The sequence below is a fragment of the Schistocerca piceifrons genome, chromosome 1 (genome assembly GCF_021461385.2).
Source record: "Schistocerca piceifrons isolate TAMUIC-IGC-003096 chromosome 1, iqSchPice1.1, whole genome shotgun sequence".
In the NCBI taxonomy this organism is placed as follows: domain Eukaryota; kingdom Metazoa; phylum Arthropoda; class Insecta; order Orthoptera; family Acrididae; genus Schistocerca; species Schistocerca piceifrons.
In genome coordinates, this window is record NC_060138.1 from 73,872,527 (window position 1) to 73,895,764 (window position 23,238).

General features: G+C 39.5%; 1 protein-coding gene across 1 annotated transcript in view; it reads left to right on the top strand.

The window, feature by feature from the left end:
* LOC124786696 (titin-like) overlaps positions 1–23,238 on the top strand; it is a 459,967-nt gene that overhangs the window by 425,161 nt on the left and 11,568 nt on the right. The window contains exons 15-19 of the mRNA XM_047254284.1: positions 3,093–3,170; positions 8,125–8,200; positions 9,470–9,595; positions 20,666–20,728; positions 20,817–20,876. Coding sequence (XP_047110240.1) covers positions 3,093–3,170; positions 8,125–8,200; positions 9,470–9,595; positions 20,666–20,728; positions 20,817–20,876 — 403 coding nt within the window. The remainder of the gene's footprint in view (positions 1–3,092; positions 3,171–8,124; positions 8,201–9,469; positions 9,596–20,665; positions 20,729–20,816; positions 20,877–23,238) is intronic.

The window sequence follows — 23,238 nt, forward strand, 5'->3', positions numbered from 1 at the left end:
CGGTAGTCTGATGACAAAAAAATTTGTGACCATAGAAGTGTAGTAAAGGAAATTTATTCTACATTCGGGTCACTGTTCAGTACGCGACCATGTTGCAGCTTATACAACATCGATGTTACAATGTTCCAGAGAATTCAGTATCGATACTGAAACATCGATTTCTATTCATCCAACATTGATACTTTGTAAATATCGATCATCACGCATCCGTAATTTAAATAGGAAAGCTGTTCACTGCGTGTTCACGGTGCGCTGTAGTTCGCGGAAATATGCCGTGTGCTTGCAGTGTCACACCTCTGTTGTCTTTGAACATTATGTTGAAGCGTGATGTCAAGAAAAATTGTGACTTTAGGGGTAGCAGCTGTCATGCTGATGTGCCGCCAGGCGTTCTGCGCGCCGCTACAGCAGACGCGCGCCGCAGCTCTGCGTTGCTTGCGGAGAGCGGTGGAGGGGCTAGCCGCTAGCGACAGAAATAGCGAGCCTGCCGCAGAAGCTGCCTCCGTCTTTTTCACGCTGAACCGAGCCTATTTTGGACACACCTCCCGCGCCCTCTGTCTTTAGTCGCCGTTCGGCAGTTGTTCGCGAGTGCACGTGTTGATTGAGAGCGCCGTTGTTGACCTAGGGCAGGACATCGTGGGAATTTGACCAGCGAGCAGCATTATGCTACCTCCTACGGCCCTCAGAGTACTGCGCTCCGGAGGAAACCAATTGTTGCGCAAACTGGGGAGGAATGGCCGTTCCCAGTAATTACTTGGATCCAACAGAGTGAGAATGTGTAACTTATGCTAACACCCAACTATATTACAACTGTGTTTCTTTATACTCCTAACACATTGCTTTTATCACCCTTAAGAAATTTAACCCCGAGCGCGATTATAGCAGTAAGCATAACGGGTAAGAACTCCGTAGTGCACACTTGAACGTAAATCCAGAAGCACATCTGGCGATTCACTTCATAGTTTTCAGTTCGATGCCACTTTGGTATTGGTGGTTATTTATCGAAGAATCATTCCGTGTTACCATCTGCAGCTGGAAATAAATGAGGGAAATGGCGATGACACTATTTGTATGTGTCAGGAGTGGAACAAAAATACACCCAACGATAGGTTTTCCACAATACCCCTCAATCACTTGTGATAACTTCTTATAGTTCCATATTAAGTGATGAATGAGTGTGTGAAGCATCAACTCAACTGCATGTTGGTACTGTGCCCGGCATATAACATGCCTAAAGGCAAGCAAAGTTGAAAAAGGACTTTCATGATCATTTGCCAGTTCAGATGCTAGGTACTTCTCCCCGTGTTGTTATCATTCACGTATTAGTGCAAGGTGTAATGTGGGTTTATAGCTTTGGCTAGTAACGCACTACCCCCATCGCCACCCTACCTTTTCTCATTCTATCAGCCCATCATTTTCAGTTACAGCTAGTGTTCCAACTCTAATGACATTACTGTCTGTAAGATGGTACACTCTAAACTTCCTTCTGTGACCCACTAAAGCTAACTTCTAGGCTAGTGCCAATAATAAAGAGCTGAAAGTAATTTTCCACTCCATGAAGTTGTGTAGGAAGCTACAAGAACCATAAACCTGCAAGAAACTTGTGATATAACAGTCAGCAGTGACATTATTTGTACAGTTCATCTCTTACATTTCTGTTCTGCTACCTGCTGTTCTGATGCTGTTCACTCTTTGCTGACAACAGTTTCTGGTGCTGTTGCTGCATGTCACCATTATCATTTACACAACTGCATACCATTTGGAGAATGTTATTGCCATTCCAGGTTACTGATTCAGGGTCCTTCTGATTTTATGCCTTTACAGTAATTGAATTTTAAGCTTATGATGTACTCTGTTGTGGCAGATGGTGCCTTTGGTAGACAGGTACATTGGTAAAAGTGTACTGTAATGTGACTGATACAGTTATTATGGAACATCATTCATGTCATATGTAGTGGCTGGATCAGTAATTGTAGAAACTGTACAGGGTGCCAGTTCAAAAGGTTGGAAGAAAAGTATGGTAAACCATCTCTCACATAGACTTTAATCAGTTGGCATTAAGGAATAAACAGTGCTGCTTATCTACACCGAGGAATAAAGCAGAGCATTAGTTTGTCTTCTATCCTAGTTTCTGTGTATATGAAAACAAAGATAACACATGTGAATCCCCTGGTTCTGTATGTTCAGAATACATACCACACCAAATGGTGAGCTTTAAGAAATGGTGTTGTTAAAATACACCTAAATCAGTGTCACTGGAAGGCATTTCGCTCAGCCTCCTCGAATGACTTGTTTTGCCATGAGTAATGCACTGTACATGTATGATATCATTTACATTATCTGTAAATTATGATAGTTGGCTACTCACCACATAGAGTAGGCACTCAGCACTGAACAGGCACATTTGTAATGCAGCACTTTTATAATGCAAATAAAGGACTGATATACAAATAATTTATGGGAAAGCAGCTGGGTGACATAATTGATGACCAGTATTTTGGCAGTTGACCACCCTGTCCTTTTCTAAGCAAATCTGCAGCAAATAAGTGCTGTGCTAGTGAATTTAAAACCTCAGTTTGCAGAGCAATTCTGTAAAGATGAAACACACACACACACACAGTGTAAACATTAGCACTACCTTACAACCAAATATGACTAATGCCAGAAGTTATCAAGAGTGAAAATTACTAAACAATGGGAAAGGGTGATGTAGAATTGATTCTGACCCTCTGTTTTTTGACAAGGGAGGGAGTAGGATACCATGCAGAATTTATGCAAATTTATGCTGCCTCACCCATTGTTTAGTAATTTTCACTTTTGATAACTTCTGGCATGGGTCACCTTGCTGTAGGTTTGCCTTGACAATGACAGGGTGGTCAGCTGTCAAAATATTGGCAGTTGTTGAGGAAGTCACCTGTCTGTATTCCCATAAATTATTTGAACATTGTATATTTGAGGAGAAATTCAGGTCTCACACAACTGATATAGTGGATGATGTCTATTTTATTGTAACTTGAACTTGCATGTTTAAAAAATATATTATTATGTTTCAAAATTTGCACTTGGAATTCATGAAAATTATTTTCTTTCTGCAGACTATCTCATCGAGCTACAGTAAGAATTTCGAAGGCGATATTGAAGACGTCTGGGACGAAGCACTGTTGAGACATCTTGTAAGACAACTTTTGTTTAATTTTCTAATTGTTAGAGTAGTAACAGATACTAACAGATTGTTTTATCTGTTACCTTATATTTACAAAGTTCTTTATTCTGTTTCATGTGTTATTATACTTGAACTGTTTGAGTACAAGCTGTAGTATGCCATGATTGCTTAATAATGGTCTGTTCCAAAATTAAAACAATGAAAATTCTTGCCTTATACACTTATTTTCTGAGATGTGATTTAAAAAGTGAACTACATCTTGAAATGTAATACTATTGCACTTTTAAGAAAATGCTTTATTTCAAATATAGCAAAATAATGTAGACCATTCACAGTGAATGAATGATCACATAAGAGTCTAACCAAGTGAAATTCATCATTTAGTTAATTATTACAAGGAATACTGTGTAATATAGCGGTAGTAGTCTTATAGCTTCAGGGGTAAAAGTTAGCATCTTACTGGTATAAATTATATGATTAGTGTCAAGTTATTATTTCTGCAGTAAAGAGGACATGTTAAGTTGCAGACAGGTGCAACGAAAAGACTGTTACACATTGAGCTTTGAACCAAAGCCTCCTTCAGAAATGGGAAGACACACACATTCACACAAGCAAGTGGACTTCATGCCCACGTGGCTGCTATCTCTGGCTGCTCCAGCCAGAATGCAACTGTGTTGTGTCAAACTGAAGCAGCAGTCTGTAGTGCAGTGGTGTAGGGGGCGGGATAACAATGTGTGGGTGGCAGTAGAGAAGTCAGCACTGCCAGATGGAGTGTGTTGCCAGGTGCAGTGTCTTGGGGCTAAAGGGGGAAGTGGGGGGTAGGAGGGGGGGGGGGGGGAAGGAGAATGGAAAAGGCGAGGTACAGAGAATGGGAAAGGACCGGTGGTTGCGTTTGCAGGGAGCAGTACACAATGAGAGTGATGGGGCATGGATTGGGAGGAGGTGATAGAACAGAGGGGATGGAAACTGTTGGGTGGAGAGTGTGGGGACCATAAGTTACCATAGACTGAGGGCAGGCTGATTTCAGGACCGGAGAATGTGTTGTAATGATAACTTCCATTTGTGCAGTTTAGAAAAGCTGCAGGTGGAGGAAAGGATCCAAATGGCCCAGGTGGTGGGGCACCAATTAAAATCGAGCATGCTATGTTCAGCTGCATGTTGTCTCACAGGCAGGTCCACTTTGCCCTAGGCCAAAGTTTGGTGGGGGCCATTCATCCTGGTGGACAGTTGATTGGTAGTCATATCACTATAAAAAGCTGTGCAGTGGTTGTAGCAGAGATGGTGTATGATATAACTGCTTTCACAGGCCTCTAATGTGGTAGGATAAGCCTGTGACAGGACTGGAATAAGAAGTCTGGGCAAGTGGATTTGGCATGCCTTGAACCTGGGTGTGCCACAGAAATATGTGTGTGGCAGCTTGACGTCTTTCCTCCTACCCATACCCTGCTATCCCTCCCCCTTCCCCATCCCACTCTGGATTGGTGCTTCAGTTCAACATGTCGCGGTTGCATTCTGGCTGGAGACAGCAGTCATCTGTGCATGAGATTTGCTTCCTTGTGTGAATGCATGTGTGTTTTTCTTTCTGAAGAAGACATTGGCTAAAAGCTCTACATATAACAGTCTTTTCATGGTGCCTATCTGCAACTCAGGATGACATCCTCATGGTGAGTAACAATCTATCTTTTTCATAATATTGTTGATGTTCCTGTATTGAAGCACATGATGACCACATATTTGGTATTTGCATTATTCTTTATATTGTATATAGACTGCACCTAGTGTGGAGGTGTCCGTGTCAAGGCTGGGAGAGGGGGCGCTCTGAAAGGGAGACAGTTTGAAATGAAAGCCAGAAATATTGACCATATTCTGGCGGCACAATGTACACAAGGGCTGGTCCATGTTCGACTGTAAATATATCTGTCAGTTTGAGTGATAGTGAAATGCAGGAATAGAAGGGGAGAGAGAGAGATTGTTCATGTCTGACCCAGCCGTCGGCCAGTCCGAGAGAGCAGAGATGGAGGCAGACAACATGAGGCAGTCTGCTCTGTCTGAAAACTTGAAAAATCAAGAGAAACTTCAGTGCCCTCTACCACCTAGTAAATGACCAACAGCAACCACAAGACTCCTTTTTCAAATCTCCCTGTTGGGTAGCCAATGGTATGGGTATGTTAGTGCATTCAGCAGATAGTTGAAAATCAAGAGAAACTTCAGTGCCCTCTACCACCTAGTAAATGACCAACAGCAACCACAAGACTCCTTTTTCAAATCTCCCTGTTGGGTAGCCAATGGGATGGGTACGTTAGTGCATTCAGCAGATAGATGAAAGTGTGTCCCGTCAGCAGCTTTTACTGGAACGAAGTGCGTGGCTTGGTATTTAGGCCCTGCAAGAACTCATACTGGGAGGCTACACCTGTAGCATGATTGCAGCTATGTGCTTAAAAGAAAAATTTAAATTCTCAGTAGAGTATTAATGAATTACTTGCAGTAATCTAGACTGGCTAGCATTCTGTACATTTGTGTGCATATTTGCTTGTGAAATGTTTAACACAATCCCTCTAGTTTTTGCCACTTGTGCAACTGGAAACACCATCTTCTCAATCTGTATATATACTGTTAAAGGGTACAGAGAGTTAAACTTGTATGACCTAGTGCTATCACAGCATCACAGTTAAATATCACTGTATAAAAAAATAAATGCACTAATGCTTATAAGCCATTTTTGAAATCCACAAGAAAAATTGTAGTGTTACGGTATGGTAAGGACAATACCATGGCAGGATAACATAAAAATACACTACGGCCATGGTACAGCATTGCATTGTTGTTCAGTGCACCTGCAGTAGCCCATGTGAACAGATGTTTCGGCCACAATGGCTCTGAATTTGTGCATTTGACAAAAGATATTAAGTCATAGCAAAACAAACATTAGGTAATATTATTCATGGCTGCGTTGTTTGCAGATTGGAGCCTGGCCCCAGCCAGCATGGAGTGGGCACAGAGTTTAATGTTGCCTGTAGTCTCATTTCACAGCTGTGGAAAAGATTCCAAAATATGGAAAACAATCAGTGGCAGTTCAGGAAAAGTTCACCATATGCCAATTGCCAGTGCCAGGATAAATACCTCACCCTAAGTACCCAAGGCACTTCCCCAAGCTTGAGAGACCACATGGCAGCATCTGTGTCGCATGTTTACTGTCAGACTGCATATCATCAGTTTGGAAAGCTTGTTCTCAGTGATGGGTGTTCACTGCACATTAAGGCCACTGTGAGTGGATCCAGGAACATAACGCTAGTGTTGCATCCTAGGATGTGTCGCACTTCAGGTCAGTGAGTGGATCTTGGCATCTGCTCCTCTGGGCATCTCTTGAGACATGTTAATAAACTGCCAATATTCTGGAAAGGGACCTATATGCCAGCATCTCAATTCTCATCTGAGACACTAGCATGTTAGGCACTCATAGTCCACTGCTTGTGTTTCTTTGGAGTACTTTAATGACTGTGTTTATATGATGACATCTGTCAGTGGCATGTGTGGTTTTTTGAGAGGGTAGAGTTGTGGGCATTGCACTTGGGTCCCATCTGATGGATGGTAATGTCCGACCACACTGGACTCTCTTAGTGGGATAGTACGTGAACGTGGAGAGAACACGCATCTGGAGCATCCAGTTGGTTCTTTGGGTATAAATACAAATGATTACACCTGGGACACACTAGGATAAAAGATTGCAACCTGAACTCTTTATCAGCACTGACTACTTTTTTTTATTTCAAGAGGACATTTATCCAGAAATATGAGACACCATGTTGCATACCTAATACATAATATGGCTGCCATTTGTTACAATACTGCAAGAGCACAGTTTAGGGAGCGTATTATAATTGTCATTCATTTTTTTTTGGACCTTTAAGATCCCTTAGATTATGGACATTAGTGTATTACGAGAACATTAAGAGATGTTTAGTCTATTGTCTATGCTATTGTTCTTGCAACTGCTTAATCTCAGTGTTCCAGCCTGCCACTGTGGCCGAGCGGTTCTAGGCACTTTAGTCTGGAACCGTGCGACCGCTATGGTCGCGGGTTCGAATGCTGCCTCGGGCATGGATGTGTGTGATGTTCTTAGGTTAGTTAGGTTTAAGTTGTTCTAAGTTCCAGGGGACTGATGACGTCAGATGTTAAGTCCCATAGTGCTCAGAGCCATTTGAACCATTATCAGTGTTCCAGATATGCTCCTTAAATGTTGTATTTCTGTAATACTTCGCTTTTCTTCAAACAGCTCATTTGGGGCTCATAAACAAGTATTTACAAAAGATTAAAAATGGACAAAACTAGTGTGTGTGCCTGTGTGTGTGTGTGTGTGTGTGTGTGTGTGTGTGTGTGTGTGTGTGTGTGTGTGTGTGTGTGTGTGTGTGTGTGTGAAGTATTTATACATGTTCATAAAAACAGCTGTAAAGAGGGGTACACAACACACAGTTGCACATTCCCACATGTGTTAAACAAGCTTATACAAGTTGTCTGAAGGGGCTGGTGTACTATCTTCTTTTTTTCATTTTTAATTGCCTAGCTATTTTTTTTAAAGGTGCCATATGTGTATTTAACTTCAACAAAGAAATGCCATATTTAGTTTTGTCCTCCCAATTTATTTACTTCAAATGTGAAACATATTGATAAAAGGAACTTTGCTTTTTAGACGTGTCATGTATATTTCCGTTGTAATACTGTTTAATTATTACTAGTGCACCTGATTACTATTGTTAGAAGTGTAATGAGTTTTCCCATCAGAACTTCAGCATCCATCAAACATTAACTTCATTTCAGACTCTTTATAACTGTTTGTGGACTGAAAACATTGCACAGATTGCAATACATACAGATACATCCCTGTAGACCAAGTATGTTTACATATTGTGTGGAAATGGAAGTATGGTCAAGTCTTGTATTAATAGACTGCTACTTTTAAATTTCAGCTTGAAAGCTGCACAGACTACGAGGGCCGAAGACAAATAAGAGCGAGGTTACGCACTGTCATGGCTGAACAGAAAGGTACGTCTGATCATCAGTTGTTGTTCTTATACAGCACTTAACAGATAATTGTACAGTGTGAGGTTCATATCTGGGATCTCTGCCAATAGTATAGGCAAAGTGAATTTTGGAACATTTATCATCATTTCTTGAGAAGAATAATTAACTACTTTAAAATAGCAAATGCTGTATAAAATTAAAGCACAAAATATTCATGTTTTGTGATATACGTATATTTTCTGGGAAGATTTTGCACTCAAATCAGAGATACCAAAGTTTTGTTTTTAAGTGTTTATTTATCGATTCAAAATCTTTTCCAAATTTTAGGGTACCAGTACATCATTAGTCTATAAATATTATGTATTCAACACACAGACACACATAATGTGCTGAAAATTTAATATTAGTATTGCAATAAATAAATGGCATTTTTAGCTTTATCTACAAAAGAGCTTGCATCACTTGCAGTAGCAGATTTTAGGCTTTTGTTTGTTACTCTGTTGAAAGTGTGCAGGAAAAATGCTTACTTTAATGCAACTTATTTCACATTTCAATGAAATATGTGTCAATAGGCCTGTCAGTGGATGAAATACAGTAATTTGCTTTTTGTTTTTAATGTTGTTCAGCAAATTCTGACCCACCCATTGCATTGAGAAAGCAAATCAGGGACAAATAAGCCATATGGAACTATTTCTCAACACATTCCAGTCAGAATCTTGTCATGATTTTCTGTCATACATATCTATCTCCTTCCCATTTTAGTAACCCCCCACAATTTTTCTTCTTCTCCAACTTCCTCTTCTTTTTCCCTCTCATGCATTGCCTTCCACCCTCCTATTTTCTTTTGCATCTTCTCACTTTTTTTGCCTGCCACAAAACAGCACCTCGGCTGCTATACCCTAGTTATGCCACTGAAAAAGGATAAATATAATCAGAACTATTACACTGCCAATAGGAATATAAACAAGGACATAAACATTTTAAGCCAGCTCATAAAGCACTACTTCAGAGTATTATATGACTTTGTTCATTAATGACATGGCTTTGTTTATTAATGCAACAGATTGAGTAGGGCTGATCTCTGTGCAGTATATGTGTGTTCTGAAGGAGAAAACAAGATCAAAAGCTGAGTTACAGTGTTAAGCTCCTTATTTGTGCGTCTGTTGACTGTGGAATAGCTTGTTTATACAGTGAATTGTTGTCTTTCTTCTCCATTTTTATCTGTAATTATTGCACTTGTCTTTTTATGATTGTTTAAAATAGGACATGATTTAGTTCATTGTTTTCCAGCATGTGCAAATGTTGTTGCTGAAGTTGCTGCTGGTGATGATGACAACAAGACTTCTTCTGTAATGACTTCAGAAGAAATCATAGAAGGCGAGGATGGAACGAGAGTGCACCGCAGAGTGCAGCAGGGTGAGTCCTCACTTCTGCCCTTGCTGGTTGAACAGCTGCGGTCTTCCCTGCTTACGGACAGAGCTGCCCAGCAGAAAGTTCAGGGTGCTACACCATGTGCACAACAGGGCACTGGAGACACAAACGGTAGTTCAGTTGCGGGAGTGGAAGATTCTGGCACCGAGTCAGGAGAAGATTTGAAATACATTGCAGTTGGACTGAGGGATTCGATAGAACAACAGAGACATCAGTATTCTACTGGCAGAGAAACCACTCAGTCATCACAATCAGTTTTAGGACCTGGTCTCTTAGCAGAAGTTCAGACAGCACTTTCGCGTTTGCAGGCTTCTCTGCAGTTAAGTGGCAAGCTGGGTAGTGTGGGTGATGCGGCATTAGATCCTGGAAGACGTGAAGCCCTCCTGCAACTTGTTTCTAGACTTCAGGCATCGTTAAATTTACCACCACCACCCTGGAATCAGAACACCGGGACAGTTGTACCCCAGGCTCCCCAAATTTCTGAACAGCAATCAAAAAGGTTTTCAAATAAAAGAAGGTTAAGACAGAATAGGCATACTGTTGGAGTCACAGAGGAAGAGCTGGCAGATGCCAGGAGATTGATGGAGGAGAGTGCCCTAAGCTCGCCTGTCACTGCAGGACTATCCAAAAATGATTCTGCAGATACCGTTTCACCCAGTGATCATAATTTTCACAGTAGGCTGAAGAGAGGTTCTGCAGGGGACATTGATACTTCTCTCAAAAGTCACTCAGTTCCAGTGTCAGAAGCATCACCTGCCATCCGTGCTTTTAGACCTGTCCACTTTGCTCCCCAGCGATCTAAATCAGGAACAGGTCTTGCTAGAAACATTACAGCTAAACCCTTTTCCCCTATTGAGATAAACAACGACAATTCTTGTCCTATAGAGACAGAGCATGCGAGACATTTGCAGAAGGTTCAGGGACACCCACCACAAGGAGAGCCAGATGAGACAAACAAAGACAGCAAACTTGCTTCACAGGTTAATGATAAACCCTCTGAAACCAGTATGAAACATGAGCCTGAGAAAGTTGGAACAGCCACTGAACTAAGCAGTCAGAATGATACAAAACAAACTTCTAAAATTCTATATCACCCACAGATGTACCAAGGTGTTGGAAGACAGCCCATGAAGGCTGTTGTCAGAGAATTTAAGCCTGGTAAAATGGGTCCAAGGCCACTTGGAAAACATGCATCTGCATCATACCGGGATGCAGCTTCGCAGAATGTTGATGCCGAGAATACTCCTTCCCAAAATACATCTCAAATGAATACATCATCTCCACCTCACAGACAAACACAAGACAGATCACTACCAAGAACAGGATCACAGTCATCATGTGAAAGTAGCACTAATTCAAAAGCATCAACACCACAAAGGTCAGATAGTGGAAATATAAATAAAGATTATGTCCAGAACAGGAAAGATTCGTCAAGTGATAGTGTGAATTCAAGGGCTAGTGCTCCACAGCTTTCTTTCAGTGGTAGTAGCTTACAAGATAGGGCTCAAGGAAAGGCTCTGTTGCAAGAAGGTAACGTCACAATTACTGGAGATACTGCTCACCATAGAACTGTCTCACATTCTTCCTCTTTGGACAGCACAAGCAGTGACTATGACCCAAGCATTCTTTTATTTACACCTGCACAGTCCATGCAGATAGCTATACACAAAGCAGCTATAAATAAACAATTGTCACAGGAAGAAGACAGAAGGAAAGGCTACTCAGAACACTCAACTGACAAGAGGGGAAACAATAATCAGAGTGATACTGAAAGCAGCGATGCTGACGCAAGCAGTGATGACAGTTGTACATCAGAATCAGAAGATGAAATCAGTACTGTAAAATCTGCACAACAGTCTGCAGAACAGAAAGGTGGCATACAGCAAACAAATGTCCAGGTTGGCAGTAAAAATCCCACTTATTCTAGTCAATCGAGTGTCACACACACAAATAATACTACATGTCTGATCCAGTCATACAATTCCCCCAATTACGAATCACAAAGTGACCAAAACAAAATACACAAAATCACAAGTGAAGAACATGGTGATAAGTCAAATAACATGCCTCAGGGGTCAAAATGGGTTGGTGATGTTAACAGGTATGATGAACACACAGTCACAAAAAATAATAAACCATTTGATAATGTATCTAACAATCAGCAGGCTGTTCCACATGGTGGTCCTGTGTGGCAAAGCAGTGGTTCTGAACACATACACGAACCTGTGTCATCAGCCCAGAGATTATTGCAAATGGCAAGAGAGGATAATAAAACTCCAACTAGATTTCGTACACGAAGTGACAAAAAACAAAAGATGAAGAGAGCAAATACTATTGATATACCAAAACCACTTAATTTCTATACTGTTGATGAATCAGACTACTCCTCAGACGATGAGTATGAAGCAGATCAGAATTACAACAGTGGTAACTCACAACCAACTGACAAACACCGGGCAGCTTATCTTGCTTTGCGTGGACCTATCAGGGTTGGAAGCAGCAACAAAACTGCAGTAAATGGAAAACCGGCCCCACCAGCCTTGCAGCCAAAGACAGAAAGTGACAGAAAATTTCTTGCCTTCTTAGAACAACAGAACAATAAAATGGACCAATCTCCACAAGAAAAAGTAAAGATTAAAAGCTACAATCCATCAGCAAGAGGTGGACACCACTGGAGCAGTAGGTTTTCCAACATTAAAACTGTATTTGAATCATCAAATGATAAGTCTCAGTCACAAGTGGGGAGGGACTACAGATCAAATTCTGGCCCAGCTGCTGCTCGACTCTTTTGGCAATCGGCGGATGATTCGGCAGCAGTAGTCAAGTCCACCACTTCCAGATCCATGGCCAATGGCCCAAGGCTGAGCAAACAAGGCAGCATATTCTTAAGAAAACTTTTTGAACAGAGAGATCAGGAGCAGAAGGAACAGCAAAGTAAACTTCCGTGGGCTGAAAAGAACACAGTTCCTGAAGAACAAGTTGTTGTTGGTTCACTTACAGTTGCTAATGCTAGGACTCCTGCTGGAACTGTGTTTTCAAAAAAACAGTTGTTTTCTCCCCCTCAAAATGTGCCTGTAACACAACCACCAGTAAAAATAAATAAATTTTCCCATGCCCCTATGTCAGCATTTCGTCCAGTTGAGAAAAAATCAGCACAGAAAGAAGAATCAAGAGACGGAGGATATAATCCCTGGGCTACACAATCATTTACTGGAACTGTTAAACAACTTGCAACACAAAAGTTTTCACCTTCTCAAACACACCCATCAGACATACAGAACTCACTAATCCACAGTACACCTCAGAACAAGCCAGTGTCCTCAAATATCCTAAGGCATGCAAACTTTGTGCCCTCAGCAGAACAGCCTAATAATGAGCTCCTGTCACCAGTCAGTCAATTTCTTCCTTGGACTAAGGACAATAATTCTAATAGTTCAGAAAACCGAATTTTAAATACAGCTGTTGCAAAATTTGAGAACATGTCAAGGGAGACGTCACCAACACCTATACCACCACCTTTACCCAGAAGTAAAAGTATGGAAAAAATTGGACAGGCAGGTCTGACAGTGTTTAAGCAGACTCCACCAGATCCTCCTCCGAGGATGTACTTGCCACCTCCAGCTGCACCTGGCATAGTGCAGGCTCGTTTGCAAGAAAACAACATTTTTCCAAATGCTGGTCCAGATGACAAGATTTCCACAGCACCTGTTATGCCAGCACACATACCACAAGACCTCGTGCAGACATTTGATAACAGTAAAAAGTACAATAAAGAACATCTAAAGAAACAACAGGAAATTTTGTACAGCCATATGTCTAAGAGTGGCAACAAGAGCAAAGAGCCAACTCAAATGAGCAATCAGCTTGGGGAACCAACCTGCTATGAATATGGAATACGACCAAGTGCTCAGGATACTAGCAGTTCCAATACAGCACAGCCATATTTATTTCAACCTGACTCTCAGAATATCCACATTGAAGGACCAAAGACATACAGTGCTGGTGTAACAGCAACAACAGCTATATACCCAAATGCTTTTGTTCAAAACAGATGTGCCCCACAAGCTCATCAAATTTTGTCTGAAAAGTCATTAGTTCAGAAAACTACAAACAACTCTAAGAATCTTCCTCCACTGTCCTTTTCTGAAAATGCTACCCATTTAGACCCAACACTACCTTCTCCAGAGGCTTTAATGGCTGTATCTCATATAATGACTGGACCTGTATCACATCAGGCTGTTACTGTAACGCAGAAGACGAGGCATAGGTACGATGAGCAAGACTACGAACAAAGAAACATGGCTGCAGCTAATCTGAGCAGTGTGATTCAGAGATTTAAAGGGGGTGAAAATGATGTAGTCACAGATAATAAGCTGAGAAAAGAATCCTGCAAATCGCTATCTGTGGAAAGTCGACCTTGCGAAAGCACTGGGAAGCAGCCAACACAGATAAAAACAGTAGGAAAGGAATTAGTTTTTGATAATAGGAAACGTCAGATGCCTAAAGATACACTGATAACAGCAAGCACAGAGGAAACTGATGAAGCTGGAGAATCTGTATTAACTACCCGTCTACAGATCCCAGTGTCCAGCAATGTCTCAAGCTCTAAACGTCAGGGTTCACCTTCGTATTCATCATCCCCCAAATTTAGTTATAAGCATGAAGTGTCTCCAGGACCAGGAGATGAATTAACTGTAGCTCCTCCATCAGTCTCCCCGTCAAGCCTTTTGCAGAAATCTGAATCATGGCACCAACTCTCACCTGGTCAGTCTCCAAAGTCACGACGACCACAGAGCTTGGCATTACCTGACCTGCCAACTGTCCCGAGTCCTAATTCCAGGCGTTCACCAGGGTTAGTCAAAGCAAAATCTAGTCATTCGTTAGCATTCCCAAAGCAGTTTGAAGCTGCCTTAGAACCTGAGAGTGTAGAAGTTAAACAACGTAAAGTGGAAGCGTACCTGTCAAAAAAATCGAGTGAAGGAAGGACAAAAACTGGTGAAACCTATGCAAAGGCAACCAAAGCAGTGAGTGATCTAAGGAAAACAGTTACCAAACAAACATTCTCCAATGCACCCAGTGACATTGCATTACTTGATGACAGTTTAGAAAACGTGGATGAAGCATTTGATAACTTGTTTCATGAAGCTACTAGCAGTTCTAGTGTAAATCAAAGTGGACATAGACACAACACTACAAAAGAACTAAGACAAAGTTCAGCGAAGTCTCAGACGCATCACAATAAACTAAGCCGCAGCAAATCGTCATCACAATTTCTGCATAAACAGAAAGCGTGGGAAGAAACAAGTGGTGTCAAGATGACACTGGCAACTAACCTGGCAAGTAACAGTGCCAGTAAGTAAGACACTCATTTCCTTGCATATTGTCGTGGCATGAATGTAGTGAATAACTTTTGCCAAGACAATTTTTTCACAAGTGTCTTTATGTAGCTAAAAATAACTGCATTTTAACTACTTACAATTGAGAATGAATAGTATTTAGAACTTTAAATCTGTAATTATTGTTATTCCACAAATGTTGACCTGTTGACTAAATTGCCAGATATTTTTGTGCTGTAATAAAAAAAGAGAAACTGTAACAGATATTTGAGATAAGTTACGTGATGCATTAATGGCATCAGTGGATTGCTTGAGCAAGGAATGTGCATCAACAATTAATACATAAAGAAACAAGAAAAGTAATAGTCAGTTTTAACAGCTTCTTCTGTGTGCTGCATATGAAAATATGGTTACTTCATTCAGTGCCTCTTGCTAACATGTTTTCATGTTATCACCAATGTGAAGAAAAATTCATCTGAGTTTCTGCATCAGTGGATGAAGAGTTATCCAGATGACATGAGATGGGAAATCGTCAAAACACGCGGTCAGAAGCTGTGAGTTTGAATAAAATTTTTTATGTGCAGCATTGGGAATGCAGCCTGACGTGAATGTTTGCTGCTTACTTAGAATTTGAATTTTTTACTGAGTGGACCTCCCTATTTTGTTGCATTTTTAGCTCATTTACGTCTAACTTTACCAAGCATCCCCAGAGCAATATGTTGTTTGACCATTTCCTTGATTTACAGTATGATTTTTGGCGTGCATTATACGGCATCACATTTTGTGCATCAACATCTGAATTAACAACTATCTTATAGTAATTGGTACTGCAGCTTCAGACAACAAGGAATTTGATATTTACTCCTTTCAGAGCTGTAGTAGTAAAATCCCAGATATCGTGTTCCATATAGACAGTGATCTTTGTACAGCTGCAAGTAACTATACAGAAGTAAGAAACGAGTTAATATGCTAATTTTGCTGCAGATTTTCCTTAGTTTTATGTACCTGTAGTATAATACGGCACAAGTAGGATATTATGAACTAATGCACTTGAATAGTGCTTTAATAGTATAATTTTGGAATGCAGTAGTTGCTTTATATGGAACTGATATCTGTACCCCTTTTTAAGTGCTTGCAATGTGACTTATGTGAGTGTTTTTTCTGTACATATGCAGTGTAGTTTGATGACAAGTATTGCAGATGCTGTACAATAGCTGTGCTGTTTGTTGTTTGTAAAATATTTGAAAAGTTGTATGCTGGTTAGTTATCACACATTTACATAGTGGAAGAACTTGTTCCATGGTAGTAATATAACACTACAGAAATGAGGATAAACTACAGATCTCTTGTTCACAGAAGTTCATAAGGTGACAGATGTATGCTTTTTCACAAATGGTCTTTGACTGAACACAAAGGACTCTTCACATAGAAAAAGTTGATTTGCTTTTTTTTCCATTGGTTGTTTCATTTTATCATCATCCTGAAATATATTAGTCCTAGAAGGACTGTTGCATGTTTTGTTTTTATAAAAAGAGGAATTGCATTAAATTAACACATTTGATAAACCCTAGAAACATTCCTACAAAAGTCACAACTTTTCCAATTTTTGCCATTTACATGTTGCAGTTCTTCCTCCTTTTTTCTATAATTAACAATACCTCTGTTTTCATCATAAAGTTGTGTGGATCTTGTTTCAAACCTTCCAACTAAAGAGGAAAATTCAATCTCTCTCTGATGGCAATAACTCATACTAATTTATAGCATGTGGTGGCAGTCATTGATTGTCTTGGAAGCAGTACATGAACTGGATTATTTCTTAAAGGCAGATGTAATTATCATACTACAACATGACAGTCATGACCTTGGTGCCTGTTTCACCATACATGCCATTTCAATCCCTTCCCCAGGCACCAGTTTCTCAGAATTTCACAGTTAGGAACTGGCGCTATGACATGCTGTAAAGCATAGTAATTTACTTTTTCCCCCTTATATCATTGATATAAAATTTACCTGCACTCCTAATACGACTGTTGTTAGTTGGAATTGCTATTGTCTGATTGCCAACGAATACAGTAACTGAAGTTACAGCACAAAATGGAAAACTGCATCCAGTGGTGAATCAAATGACAGACGTGAATTATACTTTTCTTCGTTCTTGTAGTTATATCTACATAGAGAGTGGAGATATGAGGTTAACCCTTCAGAATTTATGTCTTCAATTGATAAATTTTAATTTTATGACCCACTGTGTTCTCAATATTTAAGATGAAGAACTTCGTCAATGTGACACCAGACCTCAAAACACCATTATATAAAACAACTGATGTTTGTCAGTTTAAAAAAAAAAAAAGGAACTAGTACAATTGATGTAGGAATACAAATCTTGTTTTGTTGTGTAATGTAACTCATAAAGGTTTTTCCAATGTTTTACACAGATTTTTTTTTTTAACAAATGCTCAATGCATGTGTGCCCTTTACCATTCGACAAACATCACTATGGTAATTCCTTTGTTCCACACACATGCCAACCTGTCAGAGGCAATGTTTAAGAAAACAGTGTGGAAGGGTTGCTTCAGCTCCAGAGTAATCACCTATAGAAGAGGGGCAAAGTAACCTCTTCCAAAGAGATTAAATGGTATCAGGTATGAAGAATGTGCTGCCCAGGGTAATGCTTCTGAGCACCATCCGTCCCTCATTGGATCCATTGCTTTAGCTGTTTCTGATGAAATGATGTGGTGCACCATTCTGTCATCATTCAGACAGGGATTACAGCCATTTAAGCATTCCCACTTACAACATCTGTTACATGACAGTCTGTTCAGTGAAGAAGTATGAGCTGTAGACCTTTGTTTTTGCAACAATGCTGAACACAATCATTTTACAGGCATTATGTACATATTCCACATAACAATGGATGTTTTCTGCTCCTGAAATATGAATGTTTAGTTCATTTGCCTCTCCAATCACATGAAGGGTCACTTCGTTGCTGGAATCTAGTCTGCCAGAAAGGGTCACTTCATTGCTGGAATCTAGTCTGCCAGAAAATGTCATCTTCTAGATGCGATACTAAACTTCAAACATTGGCTTTTGTTATTATCTATTAAAGCTTGACACAGATGCAAGTTCTGTGGTTTTACCTTCATAACAAATGCCATAATACTGTTTGATAAAAAATCTACTCACCAAGTGGTGCCAGGAGAACACACATGTAAAAGGTATTAGTATGCAGCTTTTGGAGCCAGTGCCTCCTTCTTCTGGCATAAGAGTTGAAGGAGAAGGAAGAGAGATGAAGGAAAAGACTGGTAAGGTTACTTCGGCAGGTCCATGGTTTCCTAAAATCATGCCCTGAAATGAGATCCATTTTGTCCGAGATTTTGCCCACCACACCTAGAATAGCTTTTCGTTGCCCTCCCAATCTCTGCAATATCCTTGTGAGACCCTATGCTCCTTCTGCACCCATCTCCCTACCCAATAGCTCCTACCCATGCCACCATCCCCACTGCAAGACTTGCCCTGTGCACCCTCTGACTACCACCTATATCAGTCCAGTATATGGTAGAACATATACTATCAAAGGGAGAACCACATTTGAAATGGCAAATATCATATACCAGCTGTTACATAAACAATGTTCGGCCTTTTACATTGGCACAGCTACTACCAAGTTATCAGTTAGGATGAATGGGCTTAGTCAGAGGACGTATACTGGCAACACACAATATCCTGTTGTGGAGCGTGCACTACAACATGACAGTCGTGACCTCAGTGCCTATTTCACCATATGTGCCATTTGGATTTTTCCCCCACACTCCAGTTTCTCAGATCTCTGCAGAAGGGAACTGGTGCTACAGCATATCCTCAGTTCCCACCATCCAGCTGGCCTTAATTTACATTAATTTCTTCGGTCTCAGCATTTCTTCACAGTGCTATTTCCTTCTTCACTTGGTTTTAGTGTTCTAATTCTTTCATTTTCTGATCTGTCCATTTTTCGCCATCCCCCTCCCACCTCTATCACGTACAATGCACTTAGCTTTTCATTATTATTATCTCATGCACAATGTTTTAGCAGTAATTTCTGTCTTACATATTACCATACCTTCTGCCTTTAAGCTCTAAGGTTTTCAAATCTCGTCCAATGCAGTCCCCAACAATCAGTCTTTCCTTCTCACTTTGTCCTGTAAGTCTTCCCTGACCAGAGGTTCTTAGTGATTTTTCCAAACTCTAGCCCTTTTCCTAAGCCTCACCAGTCCTTTTCCTTCGCCACTTCTTTCCCTTCAACCCTTCTGCCAGAAGACGGAGCCAGGGGCTCTGAAAGCTTGCATACGTAATACCTTTTATATGTGTGTTCTCCTGCCGCTGCTCGGTCAGCTGATTTTTTATCTATACAGTTACGTTATACTGTATTTTCGAAAATTGATTATTTTTGTTGATATAATTTGGTTTGAGGTAGAGCCCATTTCCTGCTGCCTCATGTAGTCAATTTCTTAGAGCTGTGGTGATAAATTTCCCTGATATGATTCCCTATTGCTTCTGACACAGGAAGATTCTCTTTATAGAAACAACCCATGTCTGCAAATTTATTATATTGTCTCCAAATAGAGATCTCAGATGGAGGGTCTTTCCCCTATTTCTTAGTAAAATGGAGGCGGATAATACTAAAGATCTGATGTTCAATATATTCAAGAGTATAAAGTGCTCTGGTCTTACTGCAATTTTATAAACACTGCGATAACTGACATCTGTCCAGTAACTTAGGCTGCCTGCAATTGTTGCTCAACTAAACTTTGAGAGTTTACCTATGTTTTCCATTGCATCTGGAAAAAAAGAAATGAATCCCTAGAATAACACTTATGATTAAATATCCATCATTCAGCAAAGCTCACTTCAGCTACAAGTTCCTTGTTTGTTGTCAGGGAAGAGAATAACTAATTACAAGTCACTTCCATTATCTGCCAAATGATTGGTACTTCACTCTCAGGCATTCAAGCCCTAAGTTGATCAGGGGAGATCTATGCTCAATTTGAACCTGAGATGATTTATTGTTTATTCTGCACAGATAGTGTATATAAATACCTATCATGACTGTAATAATAATAATTTGGTACTTAATCTGTGGACATTTTGTATAATCATATTATATGAGACTAAAAGTGAAATTATTCATAAGTTTTTTTAATGTCTTGGATGCTAAACTTGCATGTTCAGGTACTACACACATGTCACTCTGCATATCTGATCCTTTATTGTGGTTTGTGGAAATTTAACTTCCATGTTTTGTGTGGAGACCAAAAACAGCCTGTACCTATAGGTACCAAATAATAATTATGCATGGAGAGTCGTGTTTTACGTTAGCCGCATTCATTTTACTTTTGATATAGCTGAGCATTTGCCAATCCTGTGTAAATAATCTGAATGACACACCATAAAAACTACTAGCGGAGTGATCCAAGATTTTTCTTCTAGGATAGTTTTGTTATGATATAAACATCTGAAATACCAGCCCTCAGTCAGTTGAAAGCCATTACTGGAAATCACTGCGTTAAGGACTAAAGTGTTATAGAGTGACTATAACTGAAGGAGCCTCTAAATTATATGGAACAAAGACAAAAAGTAATTTGTTATTCTGTGCACACAAGTTTGTTTAGGCTTACGCATTAGTTTTGTTTTATTATTTTTAAAGTTATGAACACAGCCTAATTCTTGTCCTTTTTTCACATAGGCCAGTCTGAATCCACAATCCAGTCATCATCAGTAGAAGACAATGTCGTCACTCGAACTGAAGGTATGAACAACGAATTATTCCATATTGTTTTATTATTCACAATGAGTTTAGTATTACTGATTTATAAAATTTATGTTTCTGTTTGCAGTAACTACCAAAACGTCAAGTTTCTCTGCCACTTCCGTGGGAAAGAGTAAAACATCAAGAGGTAATAAACTACAGATATTTTTCAGTGTAATTTAGTAGCAGTTACGTACCCATAACAGCTGAGTACATGAGGCTTTAGGGCTCTGTCTTTTTATAATTACAATATTTATGCATTTGTTTGTACTTGACAGAATATCATACAGTGTTAGTTTAATGGTCTGCTGGAATGTTAAGATGCATTCAATTCAGAAGAGGAGTTCTTCATATACTGGTATGGAAGAAGCTAAAGTATGATCAGAAAATGAGGGTCTCATTTATAGACGGTATTAAACTTACTATTCTATATGTTGATACCAGTGGTGGTTCATGCAAAATTTTACCATTGTGCTACAATGTGGTGGCCTATAACCTTTTGACTCACAAGGATAGTAATCATAACTAAATTGACTATATTAATTTTACATATATGAATTGAACACACAGCAGTGGGAATCAAATCTGAGCCAACAGATTGCCAGTCCCTGCTCTTAACCATTGGGCTATCACTGTTAGGTGACCTACTGTGAACTTTTGGAGATCAACAGACAGTGATCTGTGGCAGATGATTGACTTATTAAATATTTGTTCAGAACTCTATCTGCCCTTCCTTAAACCACCTTGATATTCATCCAAATTACTCTCCAGTGTTCTTTCTATTATGTTTAGTATACTCTTGGAAAATATGTCCTATTTAGCTGTTTACAAAGAAATTCCTCTGAAGTTGTTAACATTTTTTTATTGCCTTTCTTATGTAGTGGATGTATCAAGGCCACCTTCCACTCCCCTAGAAATTTTTCTCAAAGATTAATTTTAGCTCATTTTTAGGGTTCCGTTCCTCAGTCAGTAAAAACAGAACCCTTATAGGATGGCTTTGTTGTCCATCTTCTTGTCCGTCTGTCCACCTCTTAAAGCCCTTTTTTTCTCAGGAATGGGTAGACATATAAAGCTGAAATTTATGTCACATACTAAGGTTTATAGTCCCCTGGTAGTGTAAAACATTTAAGCTACTATGTCACTACCATCAATAGATATGGCAATTTATGTCCCATCATTCATCAAAACCTATAGGGTACTTCCTGTTGAGCTAGAGCCATGAAATTTGCCAAGAAGCAAGGTTTCACAGTATAAGTAAGGGAAAAAATCTGAAAATTTTTAATTTGTAATTATATCACATGAAAAAAATATTTTTTTGTTCTTTTTTGTCCAATTGTCATTCTGTCCGTCTGTTGATACCCATTTTATCTGTAATTACAATAGCAAATTCAAAATTATACAGAAAATTTAAATGTAAAACTTAAAACATTCTCAAAGTCTTGGAATTCCTGTGACTAATATCTTCCCAGCACTGATATCGATAGCAAGCAAAAATCATCAGATTCTCGATTCCTGAGATCTATATGTATATAATTTATATAATTAAATTTATGTGGAACCCTGAGAGTGCTGGTCCTACTTGCACTTGGCCAATTTTTACTTTAGATAGAGACCATTTCAAAAGTTCTTCTGTGATATAGTCTTCTCCATTAGCTTTGTTACATTTTAATAACTTCTTCTATTTCTTTGGTAGTTAGGGGTAATTCTTATTCTAGATTTTCATGAGTGTGTGAGTATTCAAGCATATAGACTGGCTCAAGATTATTAAAATGCTGATCAAAATATTTTGCAAGTATTTCAAGATTTTCAGTTTTGTGTAAGCCAAATTGGTGTGCTTTGTCCCACACCCCTCCGGTAGATTTACATTTGAAGTAGATCTGTCTAACTCTTTAACAACTTGGCACTTTCTCCTTCAAAGATGTACTAGGGAAAGGCCTCTTTAACAGATCACCTATAGATAACATTTCATACTAAATTTCCTCATACACTCACTTTTTTTACCACCATCTAGCCTATAGCCTTTTGACTTATGTGGGTAGTAATTTTAAATAAATTGAATATATAAAGTTTATGTATAGAAATTGAACTGTTTAAACATATTGAAATTTTATAACTAATAGTGTAACATTGTGAGGAATTAAATAAAATGAGGAAAAAAATGTTGCCTTCAGTGGGAATTGAACATGAGCTGACAAAGTAATAGTCTGTGCACTAGACCACTCGGCCACAGTGACATTTTGAGAACAGCTCTGCAAAAATTCCTCATACTCTGTGCTTGCACATGCAGTTTCAAGGAAAAATACTAACCTGGTACTCTGAGCACCGTGATGCCAGAAGTGATTGGAACTGTTAATGCTACCGTGGAATAAAGTTGTGTTCAGTCTATCAGTCATGTTGTACTTATACCTCTTTACAACAGTCCTGTCCATTGTGCGCATTGTTTGCAGCTGCTTCAATCAGAGAGACATTTACTATTCAGTTCTGTCTTTTGCAATAATTTCATATAATGG